The 21556-nt window shown below is 44.0% G+C and overlaps 2 protein-coding genes across 4 annotated transcripts in view; one reads left to right on the top strand and one right to left on the bottom strand.

Moving 5' to 3' along the window:
* AGK (acylglycerol kinase) overlaps positions 1 to 21556 on the top strand; it is an 81127-nt gene that overhangs the window by 58160 nt on the left and 1411 nt on the right. For all 3 annotated transcript variants that reach the window (XM_078438535.2, XM_078438536.2, XM_081795081.1), the window contains 6 exons: positions 866 to 945; positions 7418 to 7475; positions 12059 to 12206; positions 12646 to 12743; positions 19046 to 19116; positions 21031 to 21115. In XM_078438535.2, the coding sequence (XP_078294661.2) occupies positions 866 to 945; positions 7418 to 7475; positions 12059 to 12206; positions 12646 to 12743; positions 19046 to 19116; positions 21031 to 21115 (540 nt within the window). The remainder of the gene's footprint in view (positions 1 to 865; positions 946 to 7417; positions 7476 to 12058; positions 12207 to 12645; positions 12744 to 19045; positions 19117 to 21030; positions 21116 to 21556) is intronic.
* The window catches only part of DENND11 (DENN domain containing 11), a 53372-nt gene continuing 47157 nt past the window's right edge, over positions 15342 to 21556 (bottom strand). Inside the window, exon 10 of the mRNA XM_060633297.3 lies at positions 15342 to 16515. The gene's annotated coding sequence lies outside the window, so the exon portion shown is untranslated. The remainder of the gene's footprint in view (positions 16516 to 21556) is intronic.

Here is a 21556-nt window from a genome sequence, read left to right on the forward strand (position 1 = left end):
AGACAGGGGGAGACTCAGAATCCAAAGCAGGCTCCAGGCTCTGAGCTGTCTGCACAGAGCCCAACGTGGGGCTCGAACCCACGCGAACTGTGAGATCATGACCTGAGCTGAAGGTGGGACACTTAACCGACTGAGCCACCCAGGTGCCCCAATCCGAATCACTTTTTATTCTGACTTGTTGTGACAGATATCTGGCTGTATTGTTAGATGCTCAGGTGAAACTTTCTAGAGTACCAGGATTCTGACCTTACTTGAGAACACGTGGACCTCTAAAAATGCAGGCTGAAATGATCTTTGCCTTGGGCAAGTCTGAGAGAGAAGTACTTCTGGCTGACCCGACTTCTGATTGGTCAAAAAGCCAGCATAGTTAGGTACTTCTTTTACAATCTGAAGTATGATAATATGTTCCCTTGCCAGCAGATTCATGAGGCCTAATATATAAAAATTAATTTCATTTTACAGGATGGTTTATTCAGGTCCTTTTACTGAGTACTCAGATTTTGAACACCCTTTTAATTTTTATTTATTTATTTATTTTTAACGTTTATTTATTTTTGAGACAGAGAGAGACAGAGCATGAACGGGGGAGGGTCAGAGAGAGAGGGAGGCACAGAATCTGAAACAGGCTCCAGGCTCTGAGCAGTCAGCACAGAGCCCAACGCGGGGCTCGAACTCACAGACCGCGAGATCGTGACCTGAGCTGAAGTCGGACGCTTAACCGACTGAGCCACCCAGTCGCCCCTTGAACTCCATTTTTAGAATTTGGTTTGAGGAAAACTAGGCTGTGAGCATTTGCTGACTTAACTATAGAGAGTTCCAAGTTAACTGTAATCATTAATTTAAAATGAATGTATTTAACTTCCAGGGTGAAAAGGAAAAGCCCGTGTTTGCAGTGACCGGCCTTCGATGGGGATCCTTCAGAGACGCTGGCGTCAAAGTTAGCAAGTAAAGGATTACTATACTGCCATGGGATGATTTTTTAAAAATCTTGTTTTGCTCCTATCCTTGACATTTTTATCTACAGTGATCTTCTAGGAAGAAATCCGGTGGGCCTGCTGGTTGAATTGTGTGTGACTAATACAGGTAGAGGTTTGTGTCTTCCACACAGAGCAGTTAGGGCAGGTTCGGTTCCCCGCCCCCAGCTTGGTATTGGAGTGGAGGAGATGCATCTCTGTCCCTGGAGGTCATATTTGAGGGCAGGTTAGGCTCATGCTACACAGAAGTTGCCTATCATCCTGCAGCCTGCTCAGCTGGGCACCAAGTGAAAGACCGTGCTGGAGCCCCAGCCTTATGGAGCTTTTACCGCCCTGGTCTCAAGACTGCCTGAGAGGGGTTTTGGGGTTTTTTTTCCCCCTTTTAAAAAAAATTTTAATTGTTGTTAGTTAAAATGCAGTGCAGTATTGGTTTCAGCAGTAGAATTCAGTGATTCATCACTTACATGCAACACCCAGTGCTCATCCCAACAGGCGCCCTCCTTGGTATCCATCACCCATCTAGCCCATCCCCCACCCACCTCCCTCCATCAACCCTCCGTTCTCTGTATTTAAGAGTCGCTTAAGGTTTGCCTCCCTCTATTCTCTTTCGGCACCCCCTTCCCATATGTTCATCTGTTTTGTTTCTTAAATTCCATATATGAGTGAAATCATGCGGTATGTGTCTTTCTCAGATTGACTTATTTTGCTTAGCTTAATACACTCTAGCTCCATCCATGTCATTGCAAATGGCCAGATTTCATTCTTTTTGACTGCTAGGTAACATTCAGTTGTGTATATATATCACATCTTTTTTTTTTTTTTTTTTTTTTTTTAATTACTTTATTTTTTGAAGGCAGAGAGAGACAGAGTGCCAGTAGGGGAGGGGCAGAGAGAGAGGGAGACACAGAATCTGAAGCAGGCTCCAGGCTCTGAGCTGTCAGCACAGAGCCCGATGCGGGGCCCAAACTCACAAACTGGGAGATCATGACCTGAGCTGAAGTCGGACGCTCAACTGACTGAGCCACCCAGGCTCCCCTATACCACATCTTCTTTATCCATTCATCAGTCAATGGACATTTGGACTCTTTCCGTAGTTTGGCTATTGTTGATAATGCCACTATAAACATTGGGGTGCCTGTGCCCCTTTGAATCAGCATTTTTGTATCCTTTGGGTAAATAATAGTGCAATTGCTGCATCGTAGGAATAGTTCTATTTTTAGTTCTATTTTTAGTTTCTTGAGGAACCTCCATACTGTTTTCCAGTGTGGCTGCACCAGTTTGCATTCCCACAACAGTGCAAGAGGGATCCCCTTTCTCCACATCCTCACCAACACCTGTTGTTTCTTGGGTTGTTAATTTTAGCCATTCTGACAGGTGTGAGGTGGTATCTCATTGTGGTTTTGATTTGTATTTCCCTGATGATGAGTGATGTTGAGCATCTTTTCACGTGTCTTTTAGCCATCTGGATGTCGTCTTTGAAAAGTGTCTATTCATGTCTTCTGCCCATATTTGTTTTTTTGGGTGTTAAGTTTGATAAGTTCTGTATAGATTTTGGATACTAACCCTTTATCTGATATGTCATTTGCAATTATCTTAGCCCGTTCCATCAGTTTCCTTTTAGTTTTCTTGATTCTTTCCTTCACTGTGCAGAAGCTTTTTATCTTGATGAAGTCCCAATAGACCTGTTTGCTTTTCTTTCCCTTGCCTTCAGCCTTGTGTCTAGTAAGAAGAACCTTACACCTAAAGGACTAGAAAAGGAGCAGCAAATAAAGCCTAAAGCCAACAGAAGAAGGGAAATTATAAAGATTAGAGCAGAAATAAATAATATAGAAACAACAACAATAACAAAAAACAGTAGAAGAGATCAATGAAACTAAGAGTTGGTTCTTTGAAAGAGTAAACAAAATTGATTAGTTTATCAAAAAGAAAAGAGAGAGGATTCAAATAGATAAAATCACAAATGAAAGAGGAGAGATCACAACCAACACCACAGAAATACAATTATGAGAGAATGCAATGAAACATCACGTGCCAACAAATTGGGCAATCTGGAAGAAATGGGCAAATTCCTAGAAGCTCACAACCTACCAAAACTGAAACAGGAAGAAATAGACAATTTGAACAGACCCATAACCAGCAAATAAATTGAATCAGTAATCAAAAATCTTCCAACAAACAAGAGTCCTGGGCCAGATGGCTTCCCAGGGAAATTCTACCAGACTTCTTTAAAGAAGAGTTAATACCTATTCCTCTCAAACCGTTCCAAAAAATAGAAATGGAAGGAACACTTCCAAACTCACTCTGTGAAGCCAGAAGCCAGCATTACCTTGGTTCCAAAATCAGACAAAGACCCCTAAAAAGGAGAATTGTAGGCCAATATCCCTAACATGGATACAGATATTCTCAATAATATATTAGCACATTGAATTCAATAGCACATTAAAAGAATTATCCACCATGACCAAGTGGAATTTATTCCTGGGCTGCAGGGCTGGTTCAATATTGGCAAATCAATCAACATGATACACCACATTAATAAAAGAAAGGATAAGAACCATACGATCCTGTTGATAGATGCAGAAAAAGCATTTGAGAAAATACAGCATCCATTCCTAATGAAAAGCCTCAACAAAGTAGGGATAGACGGAACATACCTCAACATCATAAAGGCCATATACGAAAGACCCACAGCTAATGTCATCCTCAATGGGGAAGAACTAAGAGCCTTTTCCCTACAGTCAGGAACAGGACAAGGATGTCCACTTTCACCATGACTATTTAACATAGTACTGGAAGTCTTAGCCTCAGCAATCAGACAACAAAAAGAGATGAAAGGCATCCAAATCAAGGAAGAAGTCAGACTTTCACTATCTGCAGATGACATGATAGTCTATGTAGAAAACCTGAAAGACTAGCAAAAAATTGCTAGAACTAGTACATGAGTTCAGCAAAGTCTCAGGATACAAAATCGATGTGCGGAAATCTGTTGCATTTCTATACACCAATAACAAAGCAGGAGAAAAATCAAGGAATTGATCCCATTTGCAATGGCAGCAAAAACAGTAAGATACCTAGGAATAAACCTAACTAAAGAGGTAAAAGTTCTGTACTCTGAAAACTATAGAACACTGATGAAAGAAATTGAAGAGGACACAAGGAAATGGGAAAGCTTTCCGTGCTCATGGATTGGAAGAACAAACATTGTTAAAATATCTATACTATGCAAAGCAATCTACACATGTAATGCAGCCCCTGTCAAAATACCACCAGCATTTTTGTGTAGAGCCAGAACAAATGTAAGATTTGTATGGAACCACAAAAGGATAGCCAAAGCAATCCTGAAAAAAACAAAACTGGAGGCATCGCAATTCTGGATTTGAAGCTATATCACAAAGCTGTAGTCATCAAGACAATATGGTACTGGCACAAAAATGGGTACATAGATCAATGGAACAGAATAGAAGACCCAGAAATGGACCTACATCTGTATGGCCAACTAATCTTCGACAAAGCAAGAAAGAGTATCTGAGGCAAAATAGTCTCTTCAACAAATGGTGTTGGGAAAACCGGACCACTTTCTGAACACCATGCACAAAAATAAATGCAAAATGGACGGAAGACCTAAATGTGAGACAGGAAACCATCAAAATCCTAGAAGAGAACCCAGGCAGAAACCTCTTTGACCTCGGCCAGAGCAACTTCTTGAGATGTGTTCTTTTTGAAAGTCTGGCTACACGACAGTGATACTTGGAAATTGAGAGAGTCAGGCAGATGCTGACTATGTATTTCTTGTATATTCTTGTAAATCTTTCCACTGTATAACTCAAGCCTAGCAGATTGAGAGACCGCAGGCTGCCTATCTGAGAGGGAAGAAAGGTGGACGCCTGTTGGTGTTTGGAGCTAGAAGAAACAGACCCGTGGAGTCAGGGATGAGAAGCTGTCGCTGGCTTCCACAGAAATGGACTTATTTTTGCAAAGTTCATTGTGCTAAATGAAACTATTGGCTTGGAGAGAGGGTGTGCCGTGTTCTGTTAGAAGTGGAGGGTGGTGCAGGCAAAGGCTTCCTGAGGTGGGACTAAGGAGACACTGTATGAGGTTTGGTCCATATCTGGTGGGTCGTGCCTTTTTTTTTTTTTTTTTTTTTTTTTTTTTTTTTTTAACTTTCCTTAACATCGGGCTTACAGGTTTAGTGCAGTTTAAATGAGTTATGATCGATCTGACACATAGCTTTCATCAAGAAAACTCTTTCCTCATAGGCTTTCCCACCACACTTTCTTTACGGAAATTTCTCATACTTGTCTCACTTTTGTATCCTGCCGATGAAGTTCCTGAGAGTGGAATGTCAGAGATGGGTTGTATTACACTACGCCCTGCAGTTGTTTAGCGTTTCACGTTGTTTTTATTTGCAAGATTGCCATGATTACCTTGACTGCACCAATCACCCTAGGTTTTATCTGTGATCTCGAATACCAGCAACTCCATCAAGAGGAATTGCTTAGTTTTCCCTGAGTCTGATGAGAACAAATGGCTTCCTGAAATGTGTTCCTTGACAACTGAACACTAGCATAGGTCATAGGGATATCTCACACACTTGCCTATATTTTGGTTGGTTTTGGAACAGTGACTTTAAAATTTTGGGTGGTGGTTTCTAACACCTTGAGTAGGACTCGAGTTGCTCCGTGTGCTGTGGGAGAAGCAGTAGGCTTGCAAACCATGGTTTCCTAGCTGGCCATCAGGCTACAAGTGCCATCTCAAGTTCTGCTATTGGTAGAGATGAGTGGAACTATGGATAGTGAGAAATAAACCGCCTTTCTCTCTGGCTGGCTGGGAAGAGAAGTCAATTATTACGTAAGCTTAAAAAAAATCAGATGGTCAAGGCCCTCATTAGTAGCATCACAGTATTAACCTGGATAATAATTAGGATGGCTCCACATGGCTCATTGGAGCCTATCAAACCTCCTTATTCTGGCATTCAAGGCCCAACTTAATCTGTCATCAACTCTAATTCCATAGTTACATATCTTTACTTTTAAGTTTTTGCTGTGGGTGTTATTCTCAGTGGTTCCTGTGCCTTTGCTTCTCTTCTCGCCTAGAATGATTGCTTTCCCTCTTCCATGTATCTAAATCCAAACGATCCTTCTAAATCCCACACCTTTACTTTGCTCCGGAGCCATTCGTTATATAGGCGTGGCTGCTCTGACGATTTTCGGCCCTCGGTGATTTCTTATCCCTTCTTGACTCTCCTTACCAATAAACGGCGATGGGTTTATACCAATATATATATACATGGTCATTTATCATTTTCTGCTACTTTTTTGGGTTTTCTCAAATTATAAGCCTTCAAAGGCAGGAATTTTATACGCTGTATTTCTTCTGTTTGCTTCATATACATAGTAAGTGCTAAATAAATGCATATTGATCAGAATCAAATAGGGAGCACTTCAGATGTGCTGGTAGGGGCTGGAGAGGAAGAGGAATCTACTTTATGCCACTTTTCTAATTTCCAGTAGTCATCTTTCTCTTTACACCAGGCTTTTATGTATTTAGCAATATGAAGACCCTCTTCATTCCTAGATTTAACACTTGCCATTTTAAAGCTGTATAACACGAGTAATGTGAAGTTATGCTGACTTACAGATTTTAATTCTGAGTGTGTGTGTGTGTGTGTGTGTGTGTGTGTGTGAGAGAGAGAGAGAGAGAGAGAGAGAGAGAGGGATAGAGATAGAACATGGTATACAGGATACAGTCACTTAGCTTGTGAGTCACACACCAGATCACCTGGCATCTGCCTCTCATTGTGGCTTCATTGTCCTCCACTCATTGCACTTTTGAATGGAGACTCCACTACGTTCTTTGGTTGAAAGTGTACATTACAGTGATACCTGGGAATTGAGAGAGTCAGGGAGCTGCTGATTATGTATTTCTTACAAATTGCAAGGATCTATATCCAGTGTATAACTAATTACACGCTGTTCGACGTGGCATTGAAATGCAGATTAAAAATTTAACTGCCTGACTTTTTTCTGCTAAAGCACAATCCCTAAGCCTCCAGAGCTCAGAGTAGAGTGTAATTCTTAGTACACCGCTCACACTAGGGGGCTTATGACTAGTGCTCCCAGTAGAGGCAGAAATCGAATATAGTGTCCTTCATGAATGGTCTCAATAATGTTGATAGTTCCTTAATTTTCTTTAAAAAAATTTAAAAAAATCTTTATTTATTTGTGAGAGAGAGACAGAGTGTGAGTAGGGGAGGAGCAGAGAGAGAGGGAGACACAGAACCCGAAGCAGGCTCCAGGCTCTGAGATGTCAGCACAGAGCCCGACTTGGGGCCCGAACTGTGAGATCATGACCTGAGCCGAAGTTGGATGCTCAACCAACTGAGCCACCCAGGTACCCCAGTTCTCTTAATTTTCTAATTAGATTTTTATCTTGATCTTTCTCAGGTACTGGTACCTTGGTCCCCTAAAAACCAAAGCGGCTCACTTCTTCAGTACTCTTAAGGTAAATGCAATTTACAGTGTAGAAATTTGCCCTGTGTTATTGTGTTGTTAGTCTGTGATGTGTGTATTTGGATTTTGAAAAATCCCTTGCTACAGATACATATGACATGCTCCAATGCTGTAAAATGGGGGATATTTATTTACATAGGTACGAATGCAGAAAGCATTCCTGTTCCCTAAGCAGTCACCCCTCCTCTACCAGCTCATTCCTTCCATTACCAAACCCATACTTAATTTGTTGTTGATATTCCATTTCTTTTTGCCTATTTATTCACTCATTCTTGCCAGACAAACCTGAAACAGAATGGCCTATATCTCATCAGTGATTTGTAAGGGTATCTGTATTAGTATCTGGAAATGAATTGGAGATTTGTATCTGAATGTATGATTGTACAGACTTGTGTATAATAAAGTCTGCTTCAGACAGTGCTAGCGAAATATGGGTAGTAGTTACTGTCTTGGACAGTACAAATAAAGAATATTTCCAACATTGGAGAATGTTCTATCGGGCAGTGCTGCTGCTATAGACTATACACTGAAAAATGTTGGCATAGAGAAAAGCTGAACAATGTGCATTAATGGAAATGCTAATAGAAAAGTCATCCTTATCTGCGGGTGATCTATTGTGTTCAGCTTTTATGCAAATCAAAGCTCTAAACACAAAATTTGGCAGGTCAATCTGAAAATTGGCAGATGAAGTTTGTAGTGAAAACCTTGGTTCTAATGTTAATATTCAGAGTATCAGGTGTTTTTCTAACTATAAAAATGATGTATGTCCATTGCAAAACATTTGGAAAACAAAGCTCCCTTTACCTTCTAAATAAATTGCCACTATGTTAAAGAAATGTAAAAACATGAAATCCCTAAAGTACTAGGGGTAACCAATTTACATGATTATGAAAATGAACTTGGAGGGCAATGCGTTTCTACACCGAAAGCAGACTAAAACGCAAAATGCATTGTTACTCTTGCTTAAGAGAATAATTTCAGTGGTGGAGTAGTAGGTGCATTTAGGAAGAATAGAGTACCTATTTAAGTTGTAGAGTAGGGAGAATGTGAACTGTTTCCACCATTTCTTTAGTGAACAGTTATTTTTTTTTTAAGTTTGTTTTTGAGAGAGGGAGTGAGAGCGGGGAAGGGACAGAGAGGGAGACACAGAATCCGAAGCAGGCTCCAGGCTCTGAGCTGTCAGCACAGAGCCTGATGTGGGACTTGAACTCACAAACTGCAAGATCACGACCTGAGCTAAAGGCAGATGCTTAACCTACTGAGCCACCCAGGTGCCCACTGAACGGTTTTTAATATCTTTTGTGGCAAGCCCTGCTAATGCTTGGAATACAAAGTCAAATAAGGCCGGTTTGGTCCTGCCCCCAAGAAGGAGAATGTGAAGGACAAGTAAATCCGCGGTTTGGCAAGTGCTGGGAGAGCATGGAAGGATGAGGTGGGAGCGGAGAGGAGGGGCACTCATATCTGACTCAGGGACAGCAGTCTTTTCAGAGCAGGGAACAGTTTTACTAAAGTTTGAAATCTGTACAAGACTAGATCAAGGGAATTCTGAGTGGAGGAGCCACTGTGGGATGGCCCTGTGCTGTCACGTGGCCAGTGCAATAGAATGGCAGGAAGGGGGTTTTGGGGGGTTGGGGAGGGGCCGGTCACGGCAGGTCTGAATGTGGGATCTAACTTACACCATTAAAGTGTTGGGGAGTTACTGAATCTTAAGCAGGGGAGAGACATGAGCAGGTATGCCTTTTAGAAAAGTTACCTGTCAGCAGTGTAGACGAGAGATGGCTGTGGGCGGTTAAGGCGAGGGTACCAGATCGAAGATTGTGGAAGTAAGTCAGGTGGGAGGGGATGAGACCCACATAGGGTGAGAACAGTGCGTGTCGACAAGGAGGATGGAATACAGAGATACTGAGGTTGACCCCTCACAAGTGGGAAGGAGAGTATGGGACCCCCAGATTTCTGGTCTCAGGGACTAGTTGGCTGCCTAGAGTTTTCCATCAACATTGCCAATATTAGAGTAGGATCAAGTTTGTAAAGAGAAATGAAATGTTCAGTTTGGCATATACGGAGTGTAACCTCCCTGTGGTACAGGCCAGTGGAGACATAATTGTGACTTTGGTCTGAAGAAACCGGTGTAGACATCGTAAGTGTCTGAGTGCCATTGTGACTGTGGGTTGGATGAGGATGTGCGCAGGAGAGATGGTCAGGGATACAGGGATGGCCCCAAGCAATGTAAGCATTTAAAGAGCCTCAAAGCGGGGCGCCTGGGTGGCGCAGTCGGTTAAGCGTCCGACTTCAGCCAGGTCACGATCTCACGGTCCGTGAGTTCGAGCCCCGCGTCAGGCTCTGAGCCCCGCGTCAGGCGCTGGGCTGATGGCTCGGAGCCTGGAGCCTGTTTCCGATTCTGTGTCTCCCTCTCTCTCTGCCCCTCCCCCGTTCATGCTCTGTCTCTCTCTGTCCCAAAAATAAATAAAAAAATAAATAAATAAATAAAGAGCCTCAAAGCTGCCTCCGGAGCCGGAGCCCGAGGGGAGGGAAGTCCCCGGGAAGGGACACACGCACACTAGTGGGAGCCAGAGCCTCGTGAGGCAGCGGCACAGAGGCTAAATAAGGGCAGGAAAGTGTCCCCTGAGCTCAGCGGCCTCTAAAGGTCTGGTCACCTCCTGAGTGGAGCTGCTGAGCCACATTGAAGCAAGTTAGGGAATAAATGGGAGGGGAAGAAGTGGGCACAGAGGATCGGGCCACTCCTTCAGGAAGCCCGACTTTGACGGGAAGGAGATAGAAAAGGCAAAAACTAGTGAGAAATATGGGGCCAGTGGAGTGTTGTTTTTATTGATTGGAGAGAGAGCCGTGTCTTTATACCCTGAAATGAGAAAGGGAGACTAGGGACAGGTGAGGGAAGACACAAAGCGTGAGGTGGCAAAATGCACGCGCAGGAAGGAGGGTGTGGGGCCCACGGACAGGCCTTGAACAGAGGAAGGGGAGCCCTTTTCCTTGAGACAGAAGAGGAATAAAGCAGAGGTCCAGGTGAAAACAGGTTTACAGAATGTTCAGGCAGTTCTCACTGATGTCTCGATAGTCTCGCTGAAGCGTAGGGAGCAAAGTGATCTGTTGAAAACGAGGTGGGTGGTAGTGGGAGGGGGGGATTTGAAGAAAGATGAAAACAGGGAGGTTGAGAAGGATTATCAAATGGCATTGAGAACCTGAGACCAAGAATTGTGACACTCATGTGCCCCTTTCCCTGTATCAGTTCTTAGCTGGAGTGTTGTTTGCCCTTCTAATAACACTGAGCCATGATGTACAAGTACAGAAACCTAGTGATAAGACTGATCCAGAATAGGGGCTTTTCAGGGCCCCTACTATGGAACACCAAAGACATAAGAGAGCCAACAGTGATGGGAAAGGAGCGATTTGAAGTAATCAACTGTTAATTAGGTACTGAAGGAAATGGGGTCAGGGACAGGAATTCCCAATGTGATTAGAAATGTGGTGTGGTTAGGATCTTCAGGACTCTAAAACGAACACCCCTGTCTTCCTCTTCTGAGTCTGAACCAGGTTATGAAAGCAAATGCAGGAACCAGGCAGAGGGAGATCAAAATACCAGCCTTATAAATGTCAGCAGGAGTAAAGGACACAGCTTAGATAATACGGTCACAATCAGATTTCCGAGTACTCCAAATTGAATTCATCCCCTTAAAACGTCTCCTTCAGGGCAGACTGCTGTAGGAAGCAGAGTCCCCAGGATGGCTGCTTTCAGAGAGAGAGAGAGAGAGAAACCAAAATTGTTACTCCTTTGTAATTCACTGCATGGAACTCTGAGAACAGGGAGGAGTGGTTCACCCTAAGAGATATATTGAGCACAAAAGAATCAGTCAAAAGAAGAATATGGGGTGTGGTTAGAGAGTAGGATATCAAGGTTTTAGACTTCCATGGTGGAATAGTTCTGGGTAACAGGAACGACCAGGATGTGGCCATGGAAATGGGTGGCTTGGGGCGGGGATTAGAGATGATGTCAAGGACTGAGAGGCTAGGGTGTTGTTTTAATTATTCCTGTAGACACTGATGAGGTGGGCTTGGGGTGTCAGGAAGTAGAAGACAAAAAAATCTAGAGTGTGAGAATGATGGACTTTGAAGCCTTGGGCTGGATCACGGGGCTGGCCGAAGCCACTCTGGCCTCTGTGTGGAGTACGATTCCAGAAGTGAAGAAGGTATTCGATGCAGCGGGACTTCATGCGTGTCATTTTTGTGTCATTTTCTGTAAACCGAAGATAAACTCATTATGGGATGATTGTATGCTCATTCAAATGGTTGTTTTTGGAGAAGCGTAAGCAGTGGTGGTTAGTCCACGTGGACCTTCTGCTCTGTGAGAGCCGTGGAGGCAGCAGTCACGGAGTTCATGGTTCTCAAGATAGAAGACAGGCCTTCGGTAGGAAAAGAAAGCTTGGGGACTCCATGCTCCAAAGTAGAGATGATTCCAGTCAGTGAGAGATTATTAATTAGCGTCCAGGCGGGTGCAGGTAGAGATACTCCCAGAGTTTGGACCGGTGTGTGCCTGACAAGCTTCTCTCTTCACATTAAAAGGAGTGGCCTCAGACTCATCAAGCCTCTATCTCGTACACGGGACCCACAGAGAGACTTCCCAGTGGAGCAGAAGAGACCCCTCCCCGGCCCTCTTTGTACAGGAGAATCCTGCGAAGGCTCGCGTCCTACTGGGCCCAACCGCAGGACGGTGAGCCGTGTGGTGGTGCCGCGGTCCGTTCGGGACTGCCTGGCGCGGGCCCCAGATCAGCGCGAGAGACTTCTCTCGCGCAGGGGGAGCCTTTCAAGGATCCTTGAATTAGCCGTGTGTGTGCCACAGAGCAGGACCCGAGTCAGCACAGCGTCCCGGATGTGGCAGCAGCCCGTGCCTTTGCTGACCAACTGCGGCTCCCCCGTTCTGTCACCAAGCTTGATGTTATTGTGGCTGCTTGGGTGGGGGTGTCGCAGGCGCAGAGATGCCACTGGCACGTGGCTCTTTATCCTGTGTGTAAGAGCTGGGGAAGGAAACAGGTGGAGAGTCAGCAGCCAGGCTTAGGAGGCCAAGCGGAGCAGCCGGCAGCTGGCCCTCGGTGGGGCAGTGGTGGAACACTAACGGGAGCACTTGACCTGAATCTCATGCACCCACGCAGCCCTGTCCCAGGAGCTGAGACCCAAGGTCTGGAAAGAAGTGCAGCTGTCCACCATCGAACTGTCCATCACCACACGGAACAGCCAGCTGGACCTGATGGTGAGTGTGCCTCTTTATTAGAAGAGCATTTGGTATCTGGGAAAAGTGACCGAGAGAGAAGAAAGGAATCGGGAAGAAGAGGGTGTGGTGTGCTTTTAAGGAATAATAGCAATGAAAAGAAACAGCAAGTGAACAGCCCGCTTAACGGGCTCTGAGCAAGGATTCCGGCCACTGCTTAGTAGACATGAAAAGTTGACCTGTTTGTTCCCTTTTGTCGTGGGAATAGAAAATTGTGGAACTTTTACCTGAGCGACTCTCCATTATTTTTGTGACTACATTACATGTATGGACTTAGGTCCCCAGGAGAAAAAAAGATATGTATACATACATAGAATCCAGTCTGTTGACATACACTGTCCAGTGCAGTGGCCTCTAGACCCGTGGCTCTTTGGATTAAATAAACTCTAGCACTCATTTCTTTAGTCACAATAGCCACATTTCAAGTGCCCGTTAGCCATAGTGGCAGGTAGCTACCACACTGGAAAGCACAGATACAAAATGTTTCCGTTAGTGCAGAAAGTTCTGGATCGTGCCCCTATTGACAATGCACCAAAAAATGTTGACATAATACAGAGGTCGGCACACTGGTCTGCCACCTGTTTTTGTATAACCCACAAACTAAGAATCGATCTTACATTTTTAAATGGGTGTAAGAAAATCAAAAGAATAGTTTGTGATGTGCAGAAAGAATAGGAAATTCGAGTTTCGATGTCCATAAGTAAAGTTTAATTGGAAGAACCACGTTCATTCACATACATGCTGTCTGGCTGCTTTCGTGCCATGACAGCAGAGTCGAGTAGTTGCCACAGACTCTCTGGCCCCAAAGCCTAGAATATTGACTCTCGGGCCATTCAGAGTTTTCTGACCCCTGCTGCAGAGAAAACCTTAGTAGTTTATGTTAGTGAGAATGCTAATAGAAAAGTTGTCCTAACCTGTGGGCCAGTTACTAAGATCGGGTTTTATGTAGATCCAAGTAGTATGTTTACACTTGACCCAGTCAGTCTGGAGACTGAACGTAGGGATTAAACGTATGAGTACAGTGGGCAGTTCGCCTCTAATGTTAACAGAGTACTGATGTTTTCTAACTGTAAGAGTAATACGTGTCCGTTCTGTAAGATTTGGATAACACAGCTTCCTTCCCCTGGATTAATTCAAGTTGGATTAAAGAGTTAAATTAGAAAAATAAAACCATGAAAGCACTCGACTGAAAGCTAAGTGATTATTGATGTAAACTTGGGGAGGACCAGATCTTTCTAAGCATGGCATCTAAAGCAAAAATCATATTGATGCATTTGCCTACTCATAATGAAAGAAACTATAACCAAACTTTTAATGACAAATTGGGAAAGAGAAGTGATAGAGCAGGAGTTAATAGCTTTCTTTTATAACAAATTCTTAAGAAATAGGCAGAGTACTAATATAAATAACAGGCACAGGACAAGAATAGAAATTCACAAAGGACATATAAACCTGAGAAAATAGCTTACATTTGCTGAATGTAAGCGAGGCACTGTCCTAAGAATTTTACATAGTGTCAACTCATGGGATCCTTAGAACTACCTTATCAGGTAGATGTAACTTTTATAAACATGTAATGGGTAAGGAAACAAAAAAGTCTCAACACCGAAGAAGTGCAAATTAAAATAATAACTATTGAAATGTCCTAAATTAAGCATGCTAGTGTGCCCTGTTGGGGTCGGTGGGCGAGTGGGCACTCGTGCATTTCTGCTGGAACGGTAAATCAGAACAACCTTTCCTGATGGCATCTTGGTGGTCTCTATGAGGCATCTAAAACATAAGCACACCTTTGGCCCTGTTAAGTATGTTTCCAGAATTTATCGTACAGGAACAGTCAGATGCGTACATAGTGTAGACATGCCCTTCTCACATGATGGGATTTTGAACACACTGGTGGAAGTGAATGTAGTAAGGTTGAAAAAATAGTTTTTGTTCCAGAGGATTTCAAGAAGAAAGATAAAATTTCTAATTACACATTGCTTTTATACCCAGTCTCTGATAATGTGTGTTTCTAGTACTTTGTTCATGTTCTTCATCGTCGTTCTTTTCTCTGATGATGGAATACCAGTGAATGGATGGAGTTCAGTCGAGGATGTGATTGTGGCTCAAGATTAGCCACATGCAATTAGGAGAGTGTAGGGTACTGTGCTGCTTATCACCCGTAGCCGCAGATTCATTTCCTTTTTCCACACCTCTTTGTAGAAATAGAAGCAAATGCAATAAAATAATTCAAAGACAATGATGCCGCCATGTAATAGCTCAAAATTCATTTATCGTTTAAAAAAGTACATTCAGGGGCGCCTGGGTGGCGCAGTCGGTTAAGCCTCCGACTTCAGCCAGGTCACGATCTCGCGGTCCGTGAGTTCAAGCCCCGCGTCAGGCTCTGGGCCGATGGCTCGGAGCCTGGAGCCTGTTTCCGATTCTGTGTCTCCCTCTCTCTCTGCCCCTCCCCCGTTCATGCTCTGTCTCTCTCTGTCCCAAAAATAAATAAAAAACGTTGAAAAAAAAAATTTAAAAAAAATAAAATAAAAAAGTACATTCAGAGTCAAAGAGGCTTTAAGGGGTGTGGAGTGTGTGCAAATTAGGATCTCTTGTTCAGCTTTGTTCACTGTATTTATAATAGCAAAGTGTATGAAACAAATGAACCAAGGGACTGGTTAAATACATTCTGGTGCATTTATTTAAAATGTTCTCTGTTTACTGACATGGAAAGATAGTTATCATATATTGTTAAGTGAAAAACCAGGCTAGTATGGTATGCATCACATGATTCTATTTTTATTTTAAAAAGAAACACTTTTACTCTCTCTAAAAACAAAAGAAAAAAGAAAGAAAGAAACACTTCACCTATAATTGAGTTTGGTGAATGATGGAGGCAGGGCTTCAGTTTTATAATCTTTTCTGATAGAAAGCCAGTTGTCCAAGCAGCATTTACTGAATTTCCTCACCCTTGTCTCCCCCATCTGCTGTAAACCCCCATTGTATTGTAAGTGTAGGTATACATGGACGTGTTCGCAGTGTCTCTCTTCAATTGATCTGATTTTCTAGGCCTGGATTAGTACTATGCTGCTTTTAATTATTATCGTTTTGTAAGTCCTTCAATGTTTTTCTTCTTAAAGAGTCTCTTGGCTATTCTTGGCTCTTTGACCTCTATAAATTTCTTAAAAGGTTTATTTTATTAGGTTCCACATAAAAATCTGTCATATTGATCAGGATTACACTGAATCTGTAGATCAGTTTGAGGAGAAATGACATTTCTATAATATAGACTCTGCTGTCGTATGAAGTGGCATAGCTCTTCATGAGGTTTTTAATGCCTTTCAATGAAGTTTTATAGTTTTCTCTAACATTTTGTCTTTTGTTGGATATATTCCTGGTTATCTTAATTTTTGATGCTTTTGTAGATAGTATCCCTTAAAAATTTATTTTAAATATTTTCGGTGGACATGTAATTGATTTTTTATAGATATGTGATCAACAATCTTATGACCAAGTTCTTATTTATCATTTATGGATTCCTTTGGATTTCCTCTGGATTCATCCATATCAATTGCAAATAGTGCAAGTTTTGTGTTTCCTTTCAACTACTTAGCCTTCTAATCTTTTCTCTTACCGCCGTGGCCGGGACCTCAGTTGAGTGTTAAGTAGAAGTAGGGCTAGCAGATGTCATTGTCTTACTCCGATGTAGACAGAAAGGTTCCGTTGCTTCATTTTTGAGTTTGATGGGACTTTTTAAAAATGTTTATTTACTTTTCTGAGAGAGAGAGAGAGAGAGAAAGAGAGAGAGACAGAGTGTGAGTGAAAGGGAGGCCGGAGAGAGAGGGAGACACAGAATCTGAAGCAGGCTTCAGGCTGAGCTGTCAGCACGGAGCCCGACGTGAGGCCCAAACTCATGAACCGCGAGATCATGATCTGAGCCAGAGTCGGACGCTTCACTGACTGAGTCACCCAGGTGCCCCTTGATGGGATTTTTTTGTAGACACCTTTTAGAAGATGAAGGAAGTTCCCTTCTGTTCCTAATTTGCTAAGGGTTTGTTTTTGTTTTTTTTATCATGAATGGATACTTAATTTCATCACGTCCCTTTCCAGCATCTACTGAGAGAGTCTTCTCATGTAATTCTTTGTGTCTACGATGTTGATTTTTGCACGTGCACTATTTGTAAAAAACAAATCCTAGTCTTCTGTGTATAACTGTCTACTTAACTTCTCCCCTTAGATGGCTAATATGCTTTTCAAACTCAGTGTGTCCACAACAGCTCCTGTTCTTTACTTCCACCCCTGGATGCTGGTGCTCCATCCAGACTCCCCATTGCTGTTGACTCTAATTCCATTCTTTCTGTTGTTCAGGCCAAACCTCTTGAAGCCATCCTCTTTCCCCTCACATCTAATCTTTGTGGAAGTGCTGGTGGCTTCACCTTCTAATTACTGCCAGTGCTTAACACGATCTCCCCGAGTCACTGCTCTAAGCCACCATCATCTGCCTGGGTGATTCCAGTGGGTTCCTAAGTGGTTGCCCTGCTCCCCCCACCTTCCTCCTATTCTAACTACAGCAGCCAGAGAGGTCCTATTAAAATGAAGCCAGATCATATTTCTCTGCTTAGAACCTTCCAATGACTCCTCATTTCACTCAGCCTAATAGCTAAATTCCTTGGAATGGTCTATAGGCCCTAGGGCCCTGGCCTTCCTTCTTCTCTGACTTCCTTCCTATTTTCCCCTTCTCTCTACTCCAGCTACACTGGCTTCCTCACTGCTCTTGGGCTTGTCGAGCATGCTTCCATCTTCGGCACCTGCCCTGGTGGTTCTCTTTGTGTGGATCGCTCTTCCCTAGGCCAGTGGTTCTGAGTACAGTCCTTGGGAAGTTGTTAGAAATGGACATTCTCGGGCCTTACCCCAGGTCTACTGAGCCATAATCTGAGAATGGGGCCAGAGTCTGAGTTTTAACAAGCCTTGCAGGTGATACTTGCTGAAGTCTGAGAACCACAGTCCTGGATATCCACATTGTTAATTCCCTCACCTCCTTCAGGTGTCTGCTCGAGATCACCCTCTCCCCACACCCCTGCCACCCATACCATCTGGTGTTTCTTGTGCTAGTTCTTTTATCTCACGTTCCTAATAAAGTCTCCTATACTTCTAATATACTTGTTTTCTAATATACTCTGTAATATACCATGTATGTTTCTATGTAATTTGCTATTTTTGTACTGATACACTCTCACATGTTTCTAGTATATTCTGTAACTTATTATGGTTAGGGTTTATTTTTATTTTTTTTGATTATCTCCACTCCCCAAATATAAACTCTTCGTAAGCAGAAATAATTGTTTTTTTAGTTCACTGATGTAACTCACACACCTGGAAGAGTTGATGGTAGTTGACACTCAGCAAGTTGTTGAATGAAAGGTGAACCTAGAGCACAGTCATCCCCTCTATGATCTGTAATTCCTGGGAGAGAGAGAAAGTTGTGCTTTGGTAGCGCTCTTTAGTCTTAGGCAAAGGCTGTCTGCTCTCAGCAGATATCCTGGGGCAACAGATTCTGAACCTGTCCAAGAAGAAACAAAACCTCTACCTGAAGCAGACACAGAAGTAGAGGTACTGATGTACAGAGGGCCAGATTTGTATCGCTAGCCACGGCCTGGTAGTAAACAGGGGCGGAGGGGTACAAGAGCCCAGTCTGGTTTTATAGCCACTTCCTCATAGCTCCGTTCTTCCAGAGCTCTCGGTGGTCTGTAATGAAAAGTTTTAAAAACATTACCATGGCAGAAACGAGGTTGTGGACCTTCAACTCTGGTCGCATATCAAAACTGCCCGTAGGACATTAAAAAACACAGACACAGGTAGTGGGGCCCTGCACACCGAGCAGCGGCTCCAGCCGGTGTGGGGTGATGCTGGCGGACGGTGAGGATCCGGGCTTTGCCGGTGGTGGGGCTGAAACCTGGCCCGCAAGGGAGGGAACCGTACACACCAGGACAGCCCCGATGATGAGTGAAAGCCTCACAAATGTCCCGCTCGGAGTTCCGACAAACCTGAGTTTTCGTTTCGCTGTCTGGGGAGTAGGAACCAACCAAACAAGCAAGCAGTGATTAGCTTCATGCTACGTAAATTGTACCTCAACCAGAGTCTTAATGTAAAAGAAAGAAAGGGACTGTATTCAGGATGGAGTTATTGCAAGTAAAGGCCTCTGTATAATAAAGAGCTTCAAAGTATAAAACTCTGGGGCAAAGGAGGACAACAGGCCGCGTTCACCAAAATGTAGAGTGCTAATGTTCGTCTTCCTGACCTTGTAGAGCAAAGAAGACTTCATGAACATCTGCATTGAACCCGACACTGTCAGCAAAGGAGACTTCATAACCATAGGGTAAGTGGACTGGGCTCCTAGGAAGTGCGGGTTCAGTGTTTGTATCCTCAGAAACACTCTTCAGAGCGCGTGCCCAGGAAGCCTCAGATGGCGACCCGGCAGAGGACTCATCTGCTTTGGGGACCGAGACGCCGCCTTTCTTTCAAATAGCTGGGCTGACGGGTAGAGCACAGCTCTCCTGCTTTGGCCTTCCCTGTTCATTTTGGGAAAATCACGTCGTGGGAGCACGCGCTGCCTTTCCGACGAAGTGAAGGGTTCTGTGTAGCATTGCACAGCGTCCAGGATTTTGGCTTCAGGGTCAGAGTTACTGGATACAAACCTGGATCTGCCACGTCCTGGCCTCGTGACTTGGGCAAACGCTTTAACTTCTCTGGCTCCTTTCCTCTGTGTGTAGAAAGGAATATTGTAATCCCATCTCACTACCTCAGGGTTGTCTTTGAGTCTCACATGAGAGCATGTGTGGGAAAGTCCTTGCTGTGAAGCACTTCACAGGGTGGGTTACTATGGACGTCGGTCCACCTTGTCCTGTTCCCAGGGCAGTAATGAAAAACCTGAAAAGGTATTGAGTACCTTGGACATTCTCCAGGCTTTTCCCCTTTTTCCACTAGCAAATATTCTCCAGTCCTGATTTGTTAAGGCCGACCTCTGCCAGAGTTTTATTGGTTAAGAACGGCCTAAACCCTCCCCCCACCAGTCTTCCACCCCTCCGAGGAGGCTGCGTGTTGCCATGCCAACTGGTAATCTGCTCAGCTATGTTATTTTGTGCTTTGTCCCAGAGCTCCCTCTTGTGCCCGTCTAAGGATTAGACATTGCTGCTGCCGCAGCCCTGTCTCCATGGCTACTCCATTGTCTGCACCAGAACCCGCAGCAGAATGGCTTTCATTGGTTTGTGGTGTTCTTGCCTTTGCTACAGTCTTCAAATGCTGAATAGCTGATTCTGCAGCCTTTGATTTCCTTGCTGTATCTGTCGTAGAAGGAGGAAGGGAAAAGCCTTTCCCTTCTCCTAGAGGTTGTTCAGAAGCCACACACTGTCTTGATTGAGAGTCTGGCCCACGGGGCCAGCTGTGCTCAAATTTCCTTCATAATACTGACGTCCAAAACTGAGACCAAAAACTGCTTATGTTTATGTTGCTTCGTGTAGGTGAAGTCATGATGCTGTGCATCATTGCCGTCGACATTTTCATCGGCAGCAGTAACACGGTTTCCTTTGGTCTCTACAGGAAGTGAGATTCAGTCATGTCCGTTTCCTCTGGGTCTCTGAATAGAACATCGTGAAGCTGCTTTAGAAACCTCTGAAGTTCCGTATACTAACGAATTGGTTATCAATTAATGATAAAGAACGGACTAACTTGGATTAGCTTTTGCTCTCTCCACTGACGGTGACAAGCTCTCCAGGGTGTATGTGCATGAGGCGGAGTGTGTGGTCTGCTCGCTGTAATCCCAGGTAGATAGCGGTATATGCCAAGTGGTCTGTTAACGTGAAAATAGAGCGTCCCCAGAACTGGTTGTTCATATACATCTGTAACAGAAATGTCTCCTTTAAATTAGAATAAAGATATTTTCTCCTTAAGTAATGATGGACTCACAAGTATCAGATAGCAAAAGTTTAGTAAGTTCCCTACAAAAATTTCAATTCGTTCTAACTTTTAAATGGAGGATTTTTAATAGCCCAAGAATTAGGTACAAAATCACTCCATCCTAACTTGCTGCACCATTCTTTTCAGCAAATTAACCTTCTCAATCTAGAATATACCACACGGCTAAGCAAGAATCAGTGTGGGAAAATTCTTCGCCGAACCCCGCGGTTCATCCTGTCACGAGCCCGTCTGTTCACTCTCAACAAAAGAACTTGCTGTGCTCCGGCAGTCAAACGCAGTTGCCGGTGCCCAAGTGTGCTTTTTCTTGTACCGACAGAAGCAAAAAGGTGAGGGACCCCAGGCTGCGGGCGGCTGGCACCGAGTGTCTCCAGGCCAGCCAGTGCACCCTGCTGCTTCCTGAGGTGAGCGGGGGCGGGGGGCTCCGCTCCCCCAGCTCTGGGTTGTCTTGGTCCATCTGCCTTTCCAGTGCCAGACGCGCACGTGGGCGCCTAGCATGGGCTGAGAGCACTTCGCCAGGCTCTGGGAGACCTGGGGAGCCGAGAGCACCCCCTGCCTGCGTCGGGGACCGGGACCGAGGTGCGAGGTGCGGGCTTCCCGCAGACTTCCGGTGTTTTCAAGCCAGGGTTGTGTAAAGCGACCTTTGTGGCTCCTCAGCCTTTATTCTTCCCAGTGTAAAGTAGGCAGAGGTGGCCATCACAGAATTTTCTAGCTGGCAGACACTCCTCGTGGATTCTACCTTCGCATTTTTTATAAAGGATCAGGAAACCACTTTGGGGATGGCAGTAAGTTTTTCTGTATTATAAAACGCCAAGCTTAGAATAACCCATCGAAGTGGGGAAAAT

This window comes from Panthera onca, chromosome A2 (assembly GCF_046562875.1).
Source record: "Panthera onca isolate mPanOnc1 chromosome A2, mPanOnc1 haplotype 2, whole genome shotgun sequence".
Classification (NCBI taxonomy): Eukaryota; Metazoa; Chordata; class Mammalia; order Carnivora; family Felidae; genus Panthera; species Panthera onca.